This window comes from Emydura macquarii, unplaced genomic scaffold, assembly GCF_026122565.2.
Source record: "Emydura macquarii macquarii isolate MOO-44397 ecotype Brisbane River unplaced genomic scaffold, CSIRO-AGI_Emac_v2 contig_3506, whole genome shotgun sequence".
Classification (NCBI taxonomy): domain Eukaryota; kingdom Metazoa; phylum Chordata; order Testudines; family Chelidae; genus Emydura; species Emydura macquarii.
In genome coordinates, this window is record NW_027133643.1 from 11,121,710 (window position 1) to 11,138,791 (window position 17,082).

Below are 17,082 nucleotides of genomic sequence, written 5' to 3' on the forward strand. Positions count from 1 at the left end.
TTTTAAGAGAGAGCTGTAAAGACGAATTTCTTCCCTTTTATCCCCATAAAAAATCACCCTATTCAGAACTAGTTAAGGAAATATATGGTAAAGGCTGGGACAGTTTCTTTTTAACCCACAATTTTCAGTCTTTGTTTCAAAGAATCTGTTTTGTGGCAGCTTATGTACATCACCACAGAATTGAATTCTACAGCATATGCTGAACTTCCTTATCATATTTTTTCTCTCTGCAATCAATTAACACTGCTCCGAGAGTTAGTGATGTGGTGGTTAAAATCCATTTGTAGTGCGCTAGATCGGCACTGACTGAGCCTTGCGTAGAGTTAGCTGGAGTAACAACCACTAAATGTGATGTTCTCACAGCCAGTTCCTGAAGACTCCAAAGCCACCTAAAATAAGGGAATATAGTGGCCTATTTTTAAAGAGAAACTTTATTTATTAGTGCACAGACACCAGATGTGCCTACAAAACAAACTGAAAATTGAGACAGTTAGTCTAAATCATGATGAGAACAAAAATCATAGTGAGGTGCTGGGGATGGAAGGACACTTACAGAGTCTTGGAGAAGAAAAAAGTGAGTGAAGGCTAAAGTGACTAGGTCCCTTGTATGACTCGTGCTCATCCTGAGTATCTTGTTTTTGATCCGTTATTGTGGTTTATCAGCCATAAAGTTGATACTTGAGAAGACTCTTAAGAGGGTGGTGATGTGGCAACGGAAAGGAGCAGCCCACGTTGTTTTGCCGGTTAGGGTGGAAAACACATTTAGCAACCCCCTGCCCCAGTGGCCAAGAAATAACAACAAAAAAACCCCACCCACCCAGCCAATCAGAGCAGACTGGGGGAGGACAGGTCGGGGAGAGAAACAACAGCAAAGCAGTTAGGCATCCCGTGGGAGTTGGTGCCCAGGTCAATGCCCTGCTTGTCCACCCATGGAACCTGCCCTGGCAGTAAAGTCAGGAAAGGATCTCCAGGTGGAGAGGACCCATATGATAAGGGGCAAGAAGGGAGTGGTAAGATAAACAGCTTGGGCAGAATGAGGAGGACAGATGGGTGTTGGTGGGGAGTGAGGTACAAGAGAGCTAGGCTGTGAAGGACCTAGCAAGTGTGAGATCCATAAGCCGGCTACCCAATAAGCATAACTTCATTAGCATAGTGTTCAGAGCTAAAGATTGTCTTCTGTAATCTATTACGTTACAATAATGTTATGAGTGGTCAGATTAGATTGTTCCCCTCTTTCCTTAAACTTTGTTCCTTGTTGGCAGCTTCTCCAAATAAATGCTACGGGCCAGGTATGTACTCAGAATGGAATTTATGGGAAAGCTGAACTCAATACTGTACCATGTAACAGATGGGGAAATGCTTCATATATACAGGAAAGGCACTAGTGCTTATCTAAAACTATTTCTACAAGAACCCTTACCAAGAGCCTCTTGGACCTCCATAATCTTGGTGGCATCCTCTGGGTGTCATCAAAGCTTTTAGAGAACTTCCAACACTCCCTTTTTATTTCTCAAATAGTCTCAGGAAGGGGAAATGGGTTGGTTAGACTCCAACATTTCAAGTTTTTGTGCTATTCACTCATTTCTCTATACAATGTGAAGGTCAGAATTTAACAGACCTTCCTATAGCGATGTGAGATGGAGAAATTAACATTTAATGCATTTTTACAGCAACTGCCTTTGACCCATTTGGAACTAGCCCTAAGCAATCTGGTCCAGATCTACTGGGTTCTTTTCTTGGTTCATCAAATGCTGCTGGTGATCCTTTCCTTCAAGCAACAAGAAGTCCTTCACCTACAGTGCACAGTGACCCTTTTCACATGGGTAAGAAACTCAATTCTTATCTGTTGTATTTAAAACAGGTGTTTGTATAAGTAATGGTGAGGGAACAAGCCATTAATAAATAATTATCTCTGCAATAATGACTAAAGCGCAGCTGCTCAATAAAGAGAGAAGAAAGAGCTTTCAGTCACTAGACTTGCATCTTATTCCTAATTTGGAGCCTGTTAAAATGAATCCTGTTACGTTCCCAATCTGTATTTAATTAATGAGCCATTTGTGCACATGAAGCAATCAGACCACTAAACAGTGCTTGTGTATTCACATGGTTATGAGGTGTGATATGAACCAAATTACCATTAATTGTACTAAATAGGGCACAGCGTACTAAGCCTGGTAAAGAAAACTCAGGTGTCTTAGTGTTTAGTCAGGCATCATCCTTGGCCCAGATTTCTGATGGTCCTTCACAGCAGACTGACTTTGTTGTTCATTTGTTCCATTTGATCTTTTAGAGTTTCTATCAGACTGATGCTAAGCTTTGTGTGTTTAAAAAAAAAAAAAAAAAGGAGCTTTTCTGCAGATAGCAGTCTCCTCCTCCTCCACCGCAATATGAATATCGTCTCTCTATGCCCATTTATTGGTGCAAGACTACCAAGCAGTCTCTCGCTAGAAGTGAACTAGATATCATGTTCATTCAGGTACTGGGAACTTTTGATCCTATAGCCTTCTCTGGGTCAAATTAATCCTGTCCAGCCCCAAATTAATTCTTGTGTCTGATCATCTCCAAAAATGCCTTTCTCGGGTGGGATATTCTCTTTGGATAGTTTAGTATTACAAAATAGGGGATTTTCATGTCACTGTATTTTTAGCTCTGCTATAACATGGAAGGGGGGAAAACACTGGGCATATGAACTTTGTGAATTTGACGCTTGAGTCACAGCCCGAGCCAGCTGTATAAATGAAAGCAGTTAAACAGTACCTCAGCTCTTTAAGATACTAAATTACAGTGATGGTGCCAAGAATTAATGAGGGAACTTGGCAGAAGGTGGCTGGATAGTCCAATAATGTTTGAAAACCTGACTATTTGTTTCTCTCCGCTGCATGAAGAAACCCAGATAAATCAAACTGGGTATTTTTATACCACTTTATTAAAATGAAACAACTCGCTGTCCCCTCTGAAATACAATTACACCTTTGTTTTCCTTTAATGTTTTTGTGGCTGCTCATCTTTCCTGAGAGGATGTTGTAAGGTTTGCTGAACTGCTCAGGTTTGCTCTGGAATGGTGAAGTGCTTAGGAGAGTGTCTTTTGGCTCCTTCTGAAGCATGACACTGGCTCGGAACTGTGCTACTTTCTGTAAAGACCAACTTGAATGATTCCCCCACTCATCAAGATGCTTTATTTGATGTTACTTTGCTTTCTGTCAGAGCTGGGGTTTACATTTTAAGGTGCACGTTTCACTTCCAGTGTTGCAACTGAACTTGTCTTACAGTTTGCTTTCCCTATCTTTTTGTTTGTCCAAGTGAAACAATTCCCTGACTATTTATTCAGGGTCCAGATTATCATCTGTTGGGGGGAAAGGGTTTACGGGATGGAAATTTCTGTGAGGATTACCCTGTTCCTTGCCCCCCAGGAGTGGGGAGTTATATGGGAGAAGATAATGCAGAATGGAATTGGAGGAGGGACTGCATGCGTGCTCCTCTTTGTACATCCATTTTCTTTTCCTCCAGCTCTCACCCGCTTTCCAGCACAAACCCTCCGTAGGGTTTGAATGTACGTGCAATCGGTGCTGAGGAGGACCCGTACATTACTCTGGTGGTGGGAATGGGAACACACATAATTTAGGAACAGGTGCTTATGCAGTGCCTATCACCATGGTATTGGAACACCATTTCTGTATTCAGGAAAGGCATGCTTATAATGTTGTCTAGGTTCACAGTTCTGGAGATGGGCAACTGTTCTGGCTGGCTGTTTACATCCAAAGCAAGTCACCACATCATGATCTTGAGGCTTATTAATAGGTGCATTTTTCATTTGGTTTACATCTTGCATTTTCCCTTTGTGCTGCTATATATGTTTTTAGGTGGTCCTTACTTTCACAAGACAGGCCTATCATTCCTGAGAGAAGTTAATTTTCTGAAGAGTGGCACAAAAAGCTCAACAAAAGATAGAAGGGTCTCTAGATTTGCAGCATTCAGCTGAGTTCAGCAATTTCTAGAATTGATTTTTATTAAAACACTTAAGTGTAAGGGCTTATTAGTAAATTTTATGTATCACAGTGTTGCTCACCCCAAACGAGTTCCAAAGTACTTCAGACTGTCTGGAAAAATAGTTGGCATTACTAGGGTAGATGGAAATGTAGGTTTCAGGGCAGATAATATGTATGAAAGAGTTAGGCCTTGCCTCATTTTAAAGCACTGAATTGGAGGATGATCCTGATCTAACTTAGGTTAGAACTATTCTCTTTACCTAAGACAGGTCACATTTTTAATGGACACACTCACTTCTAAAATATGGGATTCAGAAAACACTTCAGAACTTGAATTTCTCCACTGCTGGAACTTGCCAAGACAAAGGCACCTACTGAATGTGATAGATACTTTGTGCTCTAATCTTTCACCAAGTACAGTAGCTCTGTGCTCTGGTCACTACGTAATTTCTTTCAGGTAATCAATGTGTGATAATAGGCATCTCAAACTGGCACAATCTTAATTTCTGATAAAATCGAGTGCAAGCTAACTAACTTTGTTGCCTAAGTAAAACTGCCTAAAGTAATCTCCATTTGGTAGCTAAAGACATTTACTTAAAAATCCTAATGGGTGGTGATCACATTGACTTTATGCATTTTCCTTTAACCAAACCAAAGGAGTTTGTATTGGAATGTGCATCTTATACAACTGAATTACTTGAAATGGACATTAAATCTGTGTGTTGTACTTAACAAAACTTTATGGGGTGGGTTCAAAGAGAAACATTAGTCACAATAGCTGTGACTTTAGCAAATACGTGACTTTTCCATCAATACCAAATCACAGACAACTGCAGAGAACTGCTAAAAAATTTCATTCTGCACTGTAGGTTTCTTTAACTTCTTTTGTTTTTCTTCTCTCGGAGGCTGAGTTATGTTGTTTCTTTTTGCAATCCCTTAATAAGTAACGATCATTTTGTTTAGCTTCTAGTACACCAACAGTTTCCATACAACCAGATGTTTCAGGTGGCTGGGATTGGTCCAATAAATCAGGTTTGTATGGTGCCTCTCTCTACCCCTTTTTAAAGGTGAACTCTTAATGGGGAAAATATTACCAAAAGCTGAAGAGAGCTGGTTTAATCTTTCCTTACCTAAAACTGAACTAGTTTACATTATATTAAACTCACAACAACTTTATTTAATGCATTGATGGAACACACAATTGAGATTCTCCCCAGAATTTAAGTGATCTATGCATGCTCCTTCAAAGAGACTAAGGAAATTATAGATATGAAATTGTTGTCCTTTGAAGATGACAAGATTGCAAATTACTGTAGTAACAGTGAACACTGAAGTCATATTAACAATTTTCATGCAAAATTTCACATCCCTACTCAAAAAAGTCTTTAAAAAAAAAAAAAAAAAATCTGTGGAGCCATCTTCTAACCTCAATCTGTGAAAGCTGTTTTTACATCGGTGTGCAAGACTTCCAAACTGTATGCTATAATGTAAAAATTGATCTGAAGTGTGAAGGGTTTAGCTTTAAAATTGAGCTATTTGATTGAAAACGGTCCTCATTTTGAACAAAAAAGCCTGCAAAATGTAGCTGGTTTCTCATGAAATCAAATGAAATGTGAACTCCTCAGCCATTGAGATCTTGAAATACTTTGTGGAGTCCTAACTGTGTCTAATGGCTAGAGATAGTAAATCTGTTTTCCTAGAAAAATTCACTGTTTTCAGAAGCCACTACATAAAATGAATTCAAAGTTTTTAAAGTGTTTCACTCTCCCTTCTCCCAACACATGATCACAAAATCCCATGGCTGCTGTAGAAGCAATATGAGAATACCATGCCTAATATTTTCTTGCATAACTAGTGCTAAATGTAGTCTCTTAAGTGTGTGTGTGTTTGTGTGTGTAACCATTTACTCTTCAAAGTATAAAATGTCAACTCAACATATGCAGCACCTCAGTGTTCTACGGGAGCATGCTTGACTTAAACACCAAGCTGGTAATATGCTAGTGTGAATCTTGATGTTAAGTTCGAGCAGAGCTAATGTTAAAGATAGGTCTTACAAACTCTATTTCTCTCTTTAGGTGGCCTAGGGATGGGAAGCAAGTCAGCCGCTACAAGTCCCACAGGCTCTCTTCATAGCACTCCCACTCATCAGTCCAAACCACAAACTCTGGATCCATTTGCTGATTTGGGGGCCCTTGGTGCAAATTTAGCAGGTTATGTTTTTTAACAATAACAAATCACCTGGTTGGCCCATTTAGAAGGGATGCAGGTGTGAATGTGTTGAGTTAGAATGGGCAACTTGGGGTTTGAGGCAGAAGCAAGTCTGGGGGTCGTAGCAGTTTACTAGACTTGCACCTCAGACATGGTTTTGGAAAGCAGCCGTTTCAGAGAAAGGAGGAAGGACTAGATTCTTTACGCCTATTCAAAGCTGGACTTCTTCTGAGCTTGCATCTATAGGTGCTTGCTGGAAAACTTGGCTGGGACCTCACCACTGCAAGCCAGCATGGCTCTGTAAGGTGTAACACAGGAAGTAAATGACTTGCCAATGATCTTATGACCGGTTTTAACTTGCGGGGGGCTGCTGCCTTGATTTTTATCCTTGGCTTAAATTTGATGGCGACAAACCTGATAAGACAACAAATGGAGCCCAGATCTACCAGTATTTTGGACCTCCAAAATGTCAGTGTTTGATCTTCCTTTCCAGTGAGACAGACTAGCTGGCAGCAGCCTGACTATGCCTTTTTGTTGTTCCTGCTGCTCTGCCCTGACTTGCTGCTCCATCCACACTTTCCCTAAAGATGGGGCTTGGAACTCAAGGAACCTGCCTAAATCTGTGTCTCCCTGTAAATCACAGTTCACTTTCTGACTCCTAGATAAATGCTTTCAGCTTAGACTGTCCTACCAAATGATCTGAGGCCGCCAAACTCTAATATTGGGAAGGCTTTTGATCGAGCTGGTTTAAGGCACTCGATTGTGTTCAGTGTCCCTGACTTTCTCCCTCTTCCACTTTAGTAAACAGAATTTTTCTCATTTCCCAGCTCCCCCCACCCTCTGCTTCTTCCATTGGACAATCTAACATGCCTTTAACTGCATCAATGTCAACATGGTTCTGGAATTAGGTTTCCCAGCTCCCTCTGCTGGCTTGCTACTTTGCAGAAACAAAACACACAAGTGCCAAACATCATGTAAGAGAGCAGTTGCTGGTCTTTCTTTAGTGAATCTGCATAGCAATGTGGTGGATTCTAAAAACAAGCAAGAGCTTGGAATCCATAGGATATTTACCAGCCTTTGAGCTCCACTGAACATTTACATTTTTTAAGTCAAATGAACTTGACCAAACTTACATTAAATATATCTAAATTCAGCTTGATACTTTAAAGCGCTGAAAGCTGCTTTTTTTTTTGTTACATCATTTTAGTTTTGGCCATATTGGTGCCTTTTGGAAATGTCCCTCAGGAAGTGGTGTGCGTCTACGTGTACGATCTCATGGCAAATGTTTTAGTGAAGTGTTGCTTGGCAAGAAACTGTTCTGGTTCCTGACTGTCAGTCATGTGTAGCACACAAGAAGCTACGTATGCTTATTGTTAGTTTGTATTACAATAGGCTCTAGAGGTTCCAACCAAGGCCAGGGCCCCTTTATGCTAGGTGCTGTACAGACTTAGTAAGGGACACTTCCTGCTCCAAATTGTTTACAAACTGAATATAGACTAAGACCAAAGGAGACCAGGCACGAAGAGGTGAAGTGACTTGCTCCAGGTCACACAACAGGTCAATGGCTGAGTTAGGGCCCTGGGTTCTATTCCCAGCTCTCAGACAGTGCCCTGTCCATTAGAATATGCTGCTAACCTTTTCTTTTCTCCTCATCTCCTCCTGTATTGTAGGTGGGTCCTCATTTGCTAGTAAACCAACCACTCCAACAGGAATAACTGGAGGATTCCCTCCTATGGGCTCACCACAGAAACCATCTCCCCAGCCAATGGGAGGCAGCGGTTGGCAGCAAGGTGCTGGCTACTCCTGGCAACAATCACAGTCCAAACCCCAGCAAAACATACCACATGCCTCTCCCCAGAACAGGCCCAACTACAATGTTAGCTTTACAGCAAAGCCTGGTGGTCAAAATGATCGTGGAAAAGGACCAGCAAATTCCGGTAAGATTTCTTTTTTTAAATGACTTCCAAAATGTTTGCTGCTGCTCATTGCAAAAAGAGATGAACCATTTATGACCTTAGCACATACAACCAAGCTGATCACTATACGATCTCCAAGGACAATTACATTTGTACCTGGGTGGGGTGAGACTGAGGGGAATGATGATTCTGACGTTTGGTAGTATTCCTGAAATTCTGCCTTCCTGACACTCCTACAGCCACGCTTCCAGAAGTGGTTGTAGATTTTGTGTGCCTCTGTTTGAGTGTCCAGCTAGACATGTCTGATTGTAGAACATATGTGTTTCCCTTCAACTAGAGCCTGAGTGCTTGGAATGCCTGAAACTGGAGCCCAAGTGTGTTAAATTGGATATATGCAACTAGTTGCCATTTCTGAAAATGCCTTATACTCTGGGGGGTGTTTTCTACACCATGAGGTGAGAATTTACATACAGGCTACCCAAGGTTTAAGAGGTTATGTGCTTTGTGATCAGGATATTGCTTTGGTGAGCAGCTTGAGGAAGGTGTTTAATCATACCACATATTTGCAAGAATAGAATCTAAGTTAAGCTTTCTGATTTCTTAAGACTCGAAACCAAAGGTGTCTGCTGATTTTGAAGACCTATTATCTGGTCAAGGCTTTAATGCCCACAAAGACAAAAGAGGACCCAGAACAATAGCTGAAATGAGAAAAGAAGAAATGGCTAAGGAGATGGACCCTGAAAAATTAAAAGTAAGCTGCATTCTTGATGTAGTGTGATAACTGTACCCACATTTGGAATGGCTTTCCTTCAATCAAGCTGAAGACTGAAATCCAGCTCAGTTTCTTCCTTGCATTTAATAAAACTTGTCACTTTTAACTTTCCACATGTTCAGTTTTAAGAACAAACTCCCGTGCCAGAAACTACTAATGCCTTTGTTTACAGTATTCTTGTACTCATCTAGCACTCACTTATCTAGTGTGCACTTATCCACTGCATGTTGGGTCCCAAGATCCACTAAAATTTACTATACGTTACACTGAATTCCTAAGCTAGGCATCAAACTGTCACAGCAGAGCCACATTTAAATACAAATGATCACTAACTACCTCCACAGTCCTTAACTACTTACATGAGATCTGCCATCTTGATCAGCACACTGGGGACTGAGCTGGGGACCTGCAGAGCTGAAAGCTTGAGTTGCTACAGCTTGAACTAAAGACCCAAGCCTTCCTAGTTGTGTCTGTAACAGGCTTGCTTCGTGTACACATTGGGCTCAGAGGGAGCCGTGTAACACACACAAGCGAGTCACATTTGCATGGAAAAGAAACACTGGAAAAACATTTTATGCATTTTTAGCCATCTTAATGCAACTTAGCAGCTGGAAATGAGGAGCCAGCACCAAGTGACTATCAGCTCTCTGGAAAACCCTAGCCATCTAAATGGCAAAATGTGGATTTGACACTCTTTTAGCATCGGTTATGGATGCTTTCTTGTTGAGAATTGTCTCTTCTCTCCAGATTCTTGAATGGATTGAAGGGAAGGAGAGAAACATAAGAGCACTGCTGTCAACGATGCACACAGTGTTATGGGCTGGAGAGACAAAATGGAAACCCATTGGCATGGCAGATCTTGTAACTCCAGAACAAGTGAAGAAGGTCTACCGGAGAGCAGTGCTCGTTGTTCATCCTGACAAAGTAAGTATTTCTTTTTTTATTTTTTAAGAAAATAACTTCTCATGAACAGTACAAAACAATTGTAAATGAAAGGTGAGCTGGAAAGCCTGAGATGTGATTGCACCAACTAGTTAAACTGTTCCATATGAGAACTGAATCCAAAAATTGCTAACTGTGTTCTCGAGACCAGCCTCTTGAATGAGCCCCAGGCAGTTCAAATTGGGTACAAACTTTCCCCAAATACAAGGATGTTCAGGTTCAGGGGTTTGGTTCATCCTCACATTTACTTTGTCATATTATCCATGATTTGCTACCATGGTATCAAACATTCTGCAGAGCATTACTTTATAATGAATGAGTATGGGAAGAGATCTTAAACTCTCTTAAAGTGATCTTTACTTTTATAATTACTGAAAATAAAAGAATCCCAGGCTACAGTCTGTCAACAGAGTGACATCAATCATGAAACTATGTTCAGATTTGACCCATTAATCCCAGGGTGGCGGTCTGGGAAAGCTGTAGAGGCGATGCTTCTATCTTTGAGAGGATGGAGACTTTGGTTTTGCTCTACCAATAGCCCCAAGATTGGGTTTGCATAACCAGGAATGACCTTTGAGAACAACGTTTGGATTCTGACCTGCCACAAGTGAGGCTTGCAAGATGGGAAGGGGGATGCTTCTGTCAGGGAGCTGGAATGACATGCTGTCAGGCAGCAGCACTCTTCATTGCATATAAGGTGAAGGCCAATTCAGTGTTCTTTCATGGAAGTCTGAGGTTAAAACCCGCATTGGCCTCACCTTCGGGCTGCAGTGTTATACTCTGGAGATAGCAGATGGCCTTCCAGATGAGCTGCGAGGAGCCTTTCTATGCTGAAAAGCTGTGGAGGAGCAGGAGGGTCATAAAATTTCATTAAGCTGTAGTCAGGGTGAGCAGCCCTCGATAAGAGCAGTTAGGTTTAGTGAAACAAAAGCAAACTGAAAAGCCTTTTTTCCTGAAGTAAACTACTAACTACTTTAGACTATAACAATTTTTAAATGTCAACTGTTTGTATTCTGATATATCTTTTTACTTTGTTCTCTTTTAGGCTACAGGGCAGCCATATGAACAGTATGCAAAGATGATCTTCATGGAGCTAAATGATGCCTGGTCAGAATTTGAAAACCAAGGCCAAAAGCCTTTGTATTAACATACGTTCTCAGTCTCTGCTACAGACCCGTTCTCCTGCTTGTATAGTCTCTTGTCACAATTTTGCAATTTTCACAGATAACCAAAATCTGGCTGGAAATTTGGAAGGTTTCAAAATTACTCTTGAACCTAATACTTATCATGAAGAACAAAATGAACGTTTCCTCAGCCATACAATACAAAATCTCAAAAGCACAGGAGAATTTTAGCCACATGTCTCCTAAGGGGAGACCTGTGTAGCTAATATTGCTCATAGCACTTTGGAAACTTATCCCATAGTTTATTTCCAGATTCAAGTGGGGTGAGGGAGGAATGCATTCTAGACAAAGGTGGAACTGTTTTGTCTTGGGACACTTGACGTCCTGCTTTTGGCAGTGAATGATAGTGAGACACAGCACTGCAACTGAATGCAATAACTGGAGATGGGGTCCAACTTCAAAGTTGAGATCCAAATGTAAGTGTTCAGCTCCAGGGACTTGGTTTAGGCACACCTAATAATAATATTAATTAATCACCATTCGATATGTAATCACTTGTAGGATATTCTCAAAGACAAAGCTGAGCAACTGGATACGTCAATACGGTAACTTAAGCGGCCTTAAGCATAGACCTGTACTTCATGTTACAGCCAAGCAGTTAAATATTTAGAACAAATTCTACAGCACCATGGAACAACAAGTGACTTAAACCGAAGATCAAATATTTGATGCTACACCAGCCTAAGCTAAACACCTGTTAAGACGCAATGTTCAGGGAATAGTGAACTGTGTGGGTGTGGGGTGAGTCCATAGTTGTAGAATGTGAAGAGTAAGTGTTTACCACATCCCTCGTGAAGCTCTACCCGTTAATAGAACTGTCTGACAGCCCGCATTTTTTTTTTTTTTAAGATTGCTGTATAACTTACGCTGCTGCTTCAGGCGCTTCCCACATTAATTAATTAAATGTTTCCCACTGAAGGGTTCGGAAGATCTGACATCACCATGTTTTATCAGTTCCAATGAACTGTCCAAAAGTTTCCCAGCGCACTTGGGCAAGGGGTCATGATAGAAATGCAATCTGTTACAACTGCACACTTCAGATCACAGCATGCAAGTTATCATCCAGGCATCTGGAATTTGTATGGTCTTTGAGGTAACAACAGGGCGGTTTGCATATTTAAAAGTTGTATTGGTCCAAAGCAATAATGGCCACGTACAGGTGCATACGATGCTGAAGTCTTTCTTATCTAGTTACAGGGCAAGTTACTTTGAGCCGGCTATTTCTCCTTTTGTAAAGTAACTAGAAATAATGGTTTATTTACCAACTCTTCATGGATGAGCTGAAATCTCGTATCTGCTTTAGCTTTTAAAGTTCGGTATATGCACAGGATGGGCAGAAAGGTTTTCATATAAATTCTTTAAGGAAAAGATCTATATCTGATGTGAAAACCTTTGGAAAGCTGGTATTTTTAAAGACAATCCATTTTCATTTATATACTTCACATTTTAATTTTCCAGTGGCAAAATATTTCCTGCGAAGGCAGCATGTCAAAGGACATTACTTTCTGTATAAAACTTCATTTTTTGTTGTATTGGTCCATTATTTATTACCATTAACTGACAATGTGATACCAACACACACTTTTCCTTTTTATATACAAGACTTTAAAATGTTCAAGATAACCATAACTAATGATGTTATTTATTAATATATTATGAAATGTTTTGATCCAGTATGTGCTTGTCTTATTTAAAAAGATAACTGGAATGTGAATCATGTTCCTGTGGTTTGTTGATTTATTTTGTTTCTCATTCACATTTGTAGATATGGTATGAACTATGCCTATATAATAAAAGGATCTCATTGATGTAATCTACATTTTTGAAATGATAAACTACATTAGCTTTGTATCAAGTTTGTCATGGCAGAGAGCTCTGGATAACTCATCAATGTTCATAAAATACATGCCATCATTAAACTTCATATAATCCAGCAAAAAACCAAAACCTACCCAAATTTAAACTTTTGATTCTTCTCCAGCCCAATGTTTTTATGGATGCATGGAAGTTTTGGGACCTACTTATCTCAAAATTAGTTAATTCTGCAATTGTTCATTTATTTTCATATCTTGTAATGACAGAGCTTATCAATGTTCAGGTTTACTGTTTGTCTAAAAATTATTGTAATATTTTTTGTAAATATACTATATACTCAATGAAATGTGACTAGTCTAAAACATTTGTGTATATATTAAAAAGCTCAAATTCAGTAAATTCAGGTATGTTCTGTGCTTGTAAAGAAACATTCACTTTATTACTCTGAATACAATTTGGGGGAATAAAAGTGTGTAAATATAGTATAAACAGGAGACCTATTGATAAAGTTAAAACTGTATTTTGCAGGATTTTTACATGTGACTGAGCAGACCCCCCTTTTATCATTTCTGAGGAGGAATGGACCCACATAGCTAGGCACCTGAAGTAACTCTTACTACTTTTTCTGGAGAAACAAATCAACAACGGGTGTTCCCTAGAGATTTATGCATAAGCTACATTTCCTCTAGAGCTTTGGTTTTCAAACTTTTTAGGCTGTGTACCTGTTTCTAAATAATGTAGTCTATCGCATGGCCCCATCTGAGATAGGAAGAGGTGACGTGAGGGTATATGGGGTCATGTGTCCCCTCTGGATTTCTGCGTTCCATTTAGCAATTGCTTTTAGAGTTTTGCAAATGGGGGGGAGGGGGATGTGGAGGAATGTGTTGGGAGGTGGGGGTAAGCAGCGATGCCAGCTGGCTCAATCAGCCCTGTTTGGCGGGGACCAGGGGGCGAGTGCCACCTCTATCCTCTGCCTCACCTCAGCGGCCCACCCAGCCTGTCTGGGTTTGGGGGGGTGCAACCAAAAATTGTAACTCAAAGGAGTAACAGGCATTGCTGCTCACCCCCCCACCCCCCCCAAAAAACGTTCCTCCATGCTTCCCTGCGGGGCATGCGCCACAGTTGAAAACCTGTGTACTAAATAAAACGTGTTGTCTGCTGTTACAAGATTTTTCTCACATACCTTCTGATGAGAGCTCACATACCCCACTTGGAAAACTTCTGCTCTAGAGCAAACAAGATAAACTAGGAGGCTAGTCTGCTTTGGTTTCCGTTACTGAAGACAGATTCAGGGCTGTTGGTGGCGTTCACAGAGCAGCTGCAGATGGTGGAGCGCCACTTCTGGACCCGAGAAACAAGCATGGACTGGTGGAATCACCTCCCAATGCAAGCCTGGGACAATGAGCAGTGGCTGCAGAACTTTCAGATGTGAAGAGCCACGTTCCAAGTCTGTGCTGAGCTCCTTCCAGCTCATGGATACCAGAGTGAGAGCTGCACTGAGAGTTGAAAAGTGAGTGGTGATTACACTCCGGAACCTTGCAATGTCAAATTGCTAGCAGTCAGTAGGCAATTGGTTTGGAATTGGAAAATCCACAGTGGGGTCCATTGTCATGCAAGTTTGTAGGGCTATTAATTGATTCCTGCTACACAGGGCTGTAATGCCTGGCAATGTGCAGGACACCGTGGATGGATTTGCAGCATTAGGGTTCCCAAATTGTGGTGAGGTGATAGATGGCACACATGTCCCTATGTTGTCACCATACTTTTCTATGGTTATTCTAGTGTTGGGTCACTGTGACTGGGAACACGTCACAGATATCAGTGTGGGCTGGTCAGGAACAGTGCATGACACGTGCATCTTTAAGAACACAGAACAGTTCAGGAAGCTGTAAGCAGGGACATTCTTTCCTGACCAGCGGATTTACCTGAGGCAATGTTGAAATGCCAATAGTGATTCTGGAGGACCCAGCCTGCTCCTTGCTTCCCTGGTTCATGAACCCGTACACTGGCACCAAGGAAAGATTCAGGTACTGGTGCAGGAGGTGCAAAATGACAGTTGAATGCACTTTTGGTAGATTGTTGGAGGGAGGCTGGCATTGGTTGTGTCGAGGAAAAATAAAGTCACACTGCTACATTTTAGAGTTGGATCAGGTGCAGCTTTAATTGTGACACACACACAATCACATAACCATAGCTATGGGGAATACTATAGCCATAGGGAAAACCCAGGTGGCTATAAGGAAGTCAAGCAGCATGTCTGGATGCTGGGCAAATGTACTTCACCTGGCTACCAGATACAAAAGACTTATATAGGTGTTGCTTAGGTTCATTTACACGTTGATCCTGTAGTGGAATTGATTCACAGTTTATACTTGACAGGAAAGACAATTATATATACAATGGGGTACACCAGCTGTTTTCACAGGAAAGACCAAAGAGTCACTTGATTATACAATGTGGTTATCAGGTACCCTGGCTATCACCCGAAGATGAGTGACTACACAATACATGTTAAAATGCTAATTTGTATGGAGTAACTTCCTATGGGGCCAGGACGAGGGGGGGGGGGGCACGTACCAATACTTATCAGAACAGGAGATGTCGGTTTACAGACATCAAAAGGGCTAGAGTTTCCCAAAAGGAGTTTGCATTTAAATGGTGGTTCTGAGACATCCTGTGGGATTTTAGCATCTTTATCTCAGTCTCAGTTTGGGGCATCCTGTCAATGATTTAACCTGAGGGCTTCCATCACAGTTCAGGCTACCCAGTTTCAGGCCAAGCCTTCTATAATCAATATCAGACCAGGCATTCTATAATCAATTCTATGATTAATTCTTTGATTCCACAGTTGCATCCCAGTAATTCTAAGTATCTATTGTGTGCTGCATAACATCTGTAAGGCAAAGGGGGAAAAGTTTCTGCAAGTGTGGGGGGGGGGGCAGAGGTGGAGCAGCTGTCTCCTGAGTTTGAACAGCCAGATACATGGTCCAATAGCAGATCTCAACACAGAACTATGCAGCTGAGGGAGGCCTTGAAAGAGCACTTTAATGGCCAGCCACAGTACGGAGGTGTGGTGGACTGTGTTCCAGCTGAAATGTTGGAGGCTGTTATGAATTGTGACTGTTTGGTGTGCGGTTATGAATCTCACACTTGTAATGCACCTCTGAGTTATGCAGTGCTTGATGTACATTTATACTTATTACACCGTGGGATGAGGTGTATTCCCCATACTGGCTCTGAGAGGGTTGAATTAGGCCAGGTAGGCCCAATCAATCGATTGGACAGCAAGCAGGGGAGAGATTTAGGCTGTGAAGGGGCCACTAATTGGAAGCAGGCTCAGCTGAACAGGAACAGGAGGGACCTGTATAAAGCCTAGGAGCTGGGAGCCACAGGAAGGTAGGTTATAGTCCCTCCTGGAGTTCCTGTGCGTGTATGTTATAGCAGGTGGTTCACAGCTATTCCCTGAGGAGGCAGTTGGGAGGTTGTAATTGCTGGAGTGAGAGGGGTCTACAGGAGGAGAGGCTGCTGGGAGAGACCTTGCTAGAGGAAGGCATGATGCCTGGCCAGAGCTAATCCCCAGAGTGACCTGGGGGAGATGCCACCAGGGGTGAGTGACCCCTGTGACACTGTTTTTATGGAACCTATGAGTTCTGGGGTGCTGTACAGGAGCAACTAGGGGGTGCTCTGAGTAGCAGTAGGCATTCTGCAGCAGGTGCTGTAATTTGAAAAATGAATTTATTTCCAAACCAGTAGAAACTTACTATGTACTAAAAACAGTGCAAAAAAGTGAAATTACAAAACAAATACACTGCAAACTTCTAGAATAAATTAACACAACAGAACTTGAAAGTTAGAAAGGTACAAAAGGTGTTTCCATTTCAGACCCCTTTGGCTACACATACACCAATGGTGGCTCTCTGTGTGTGAAGCTGTGATTCTCCTTACAGTCCCTGGTAAGGGCACAGATGCAGCCCCTGAGGCAATGTGGAACATAGGAGGTGGTCGAGAGGTGCTACACTGGCACTCTTCAGTGACTGCAAGAGGAGAAGAGCCCAGGATTGTTGGACATGTAGGCCAAGGAGATTCCACAGTATTTGTTTGCTGCCTAAGAAGCTGTGTTATGTTCCAGTGCATCTCTCTCTCCTTTTGCTGGTAGAGTCCTGGGCCTTTCTCCTGTTCACTTTTTCTTCTTCACTGTGTCTGCTATGTTCACGCACCAGGCCCTCTATGCGCAGGCCACGTAGCACTGGCTTGCAGGA

The 17,082-nt window shown here is 41.6% G+C and overlaps 1 protein-coding gene and 1 long non-coding RNA gene across 6 annotated transcripts in view; both read left to right on the forward strand.

Annotated features, from left to right (window-relative positions):
* Window positions 1-13,586, forward strand: part of DNAJC6 (DnaJ heat shock protein family (Hsp40) member C6) — a 72,251-nt gene extending 58,665 nt beyond the window's left edge. For 4 of the 5 annotated variants that reach the window (XM_067535530.1, XM_067535527.1, XM_067535529.1 and 1 more), the window contains 7 exons: window positions 1,671-1,823; window positions 4,950-5,018; window positions 6,062-6,196; window positions 7,865-8,131; window positions 8,716-8,861; window positions 9,630-9,806; window positions 10,870-13,586. In XM_067535530.1, the coding sequence (XP_067391631.1) occupies window positions 1,671-1,823; window positions 4,950-5,018; window positions 6,062-6,196; window positions 7,865-8,131; window positions 8,716-8,861; window positions 9,630-9,806; window positions 10,870-10,971 (1,049 nt within the window). In that variant the 3' untranslated portion in view covers window positions 10,972-13,586. The remainder of the gene's footprint in view (window positions 1-1,670; window positions 1,824-4,949; window positions 5,019-6,061; window positions 6,197-7,864; window positions 8,132-8,715; window positions 8,862-9,629; window positions 9,807-10,869) is intronic. The other variant, XM_067535528.1, reaches the window with a different exon arrangement.
* A 2,657-nt stretch (window positions 13,587-16,243) lies between these two features.
* On the forward strand, window positions 16,244-17,082 carry LOC137145027 (uncharacterized). Its single transcript, XR_010917542.1, has 2 exons — window positions 16,244-16,430; window positions 16,706-17,082. It is a non-coding gene; the product is annotated as an uncharacterized lncRNA (long non-coding RNA).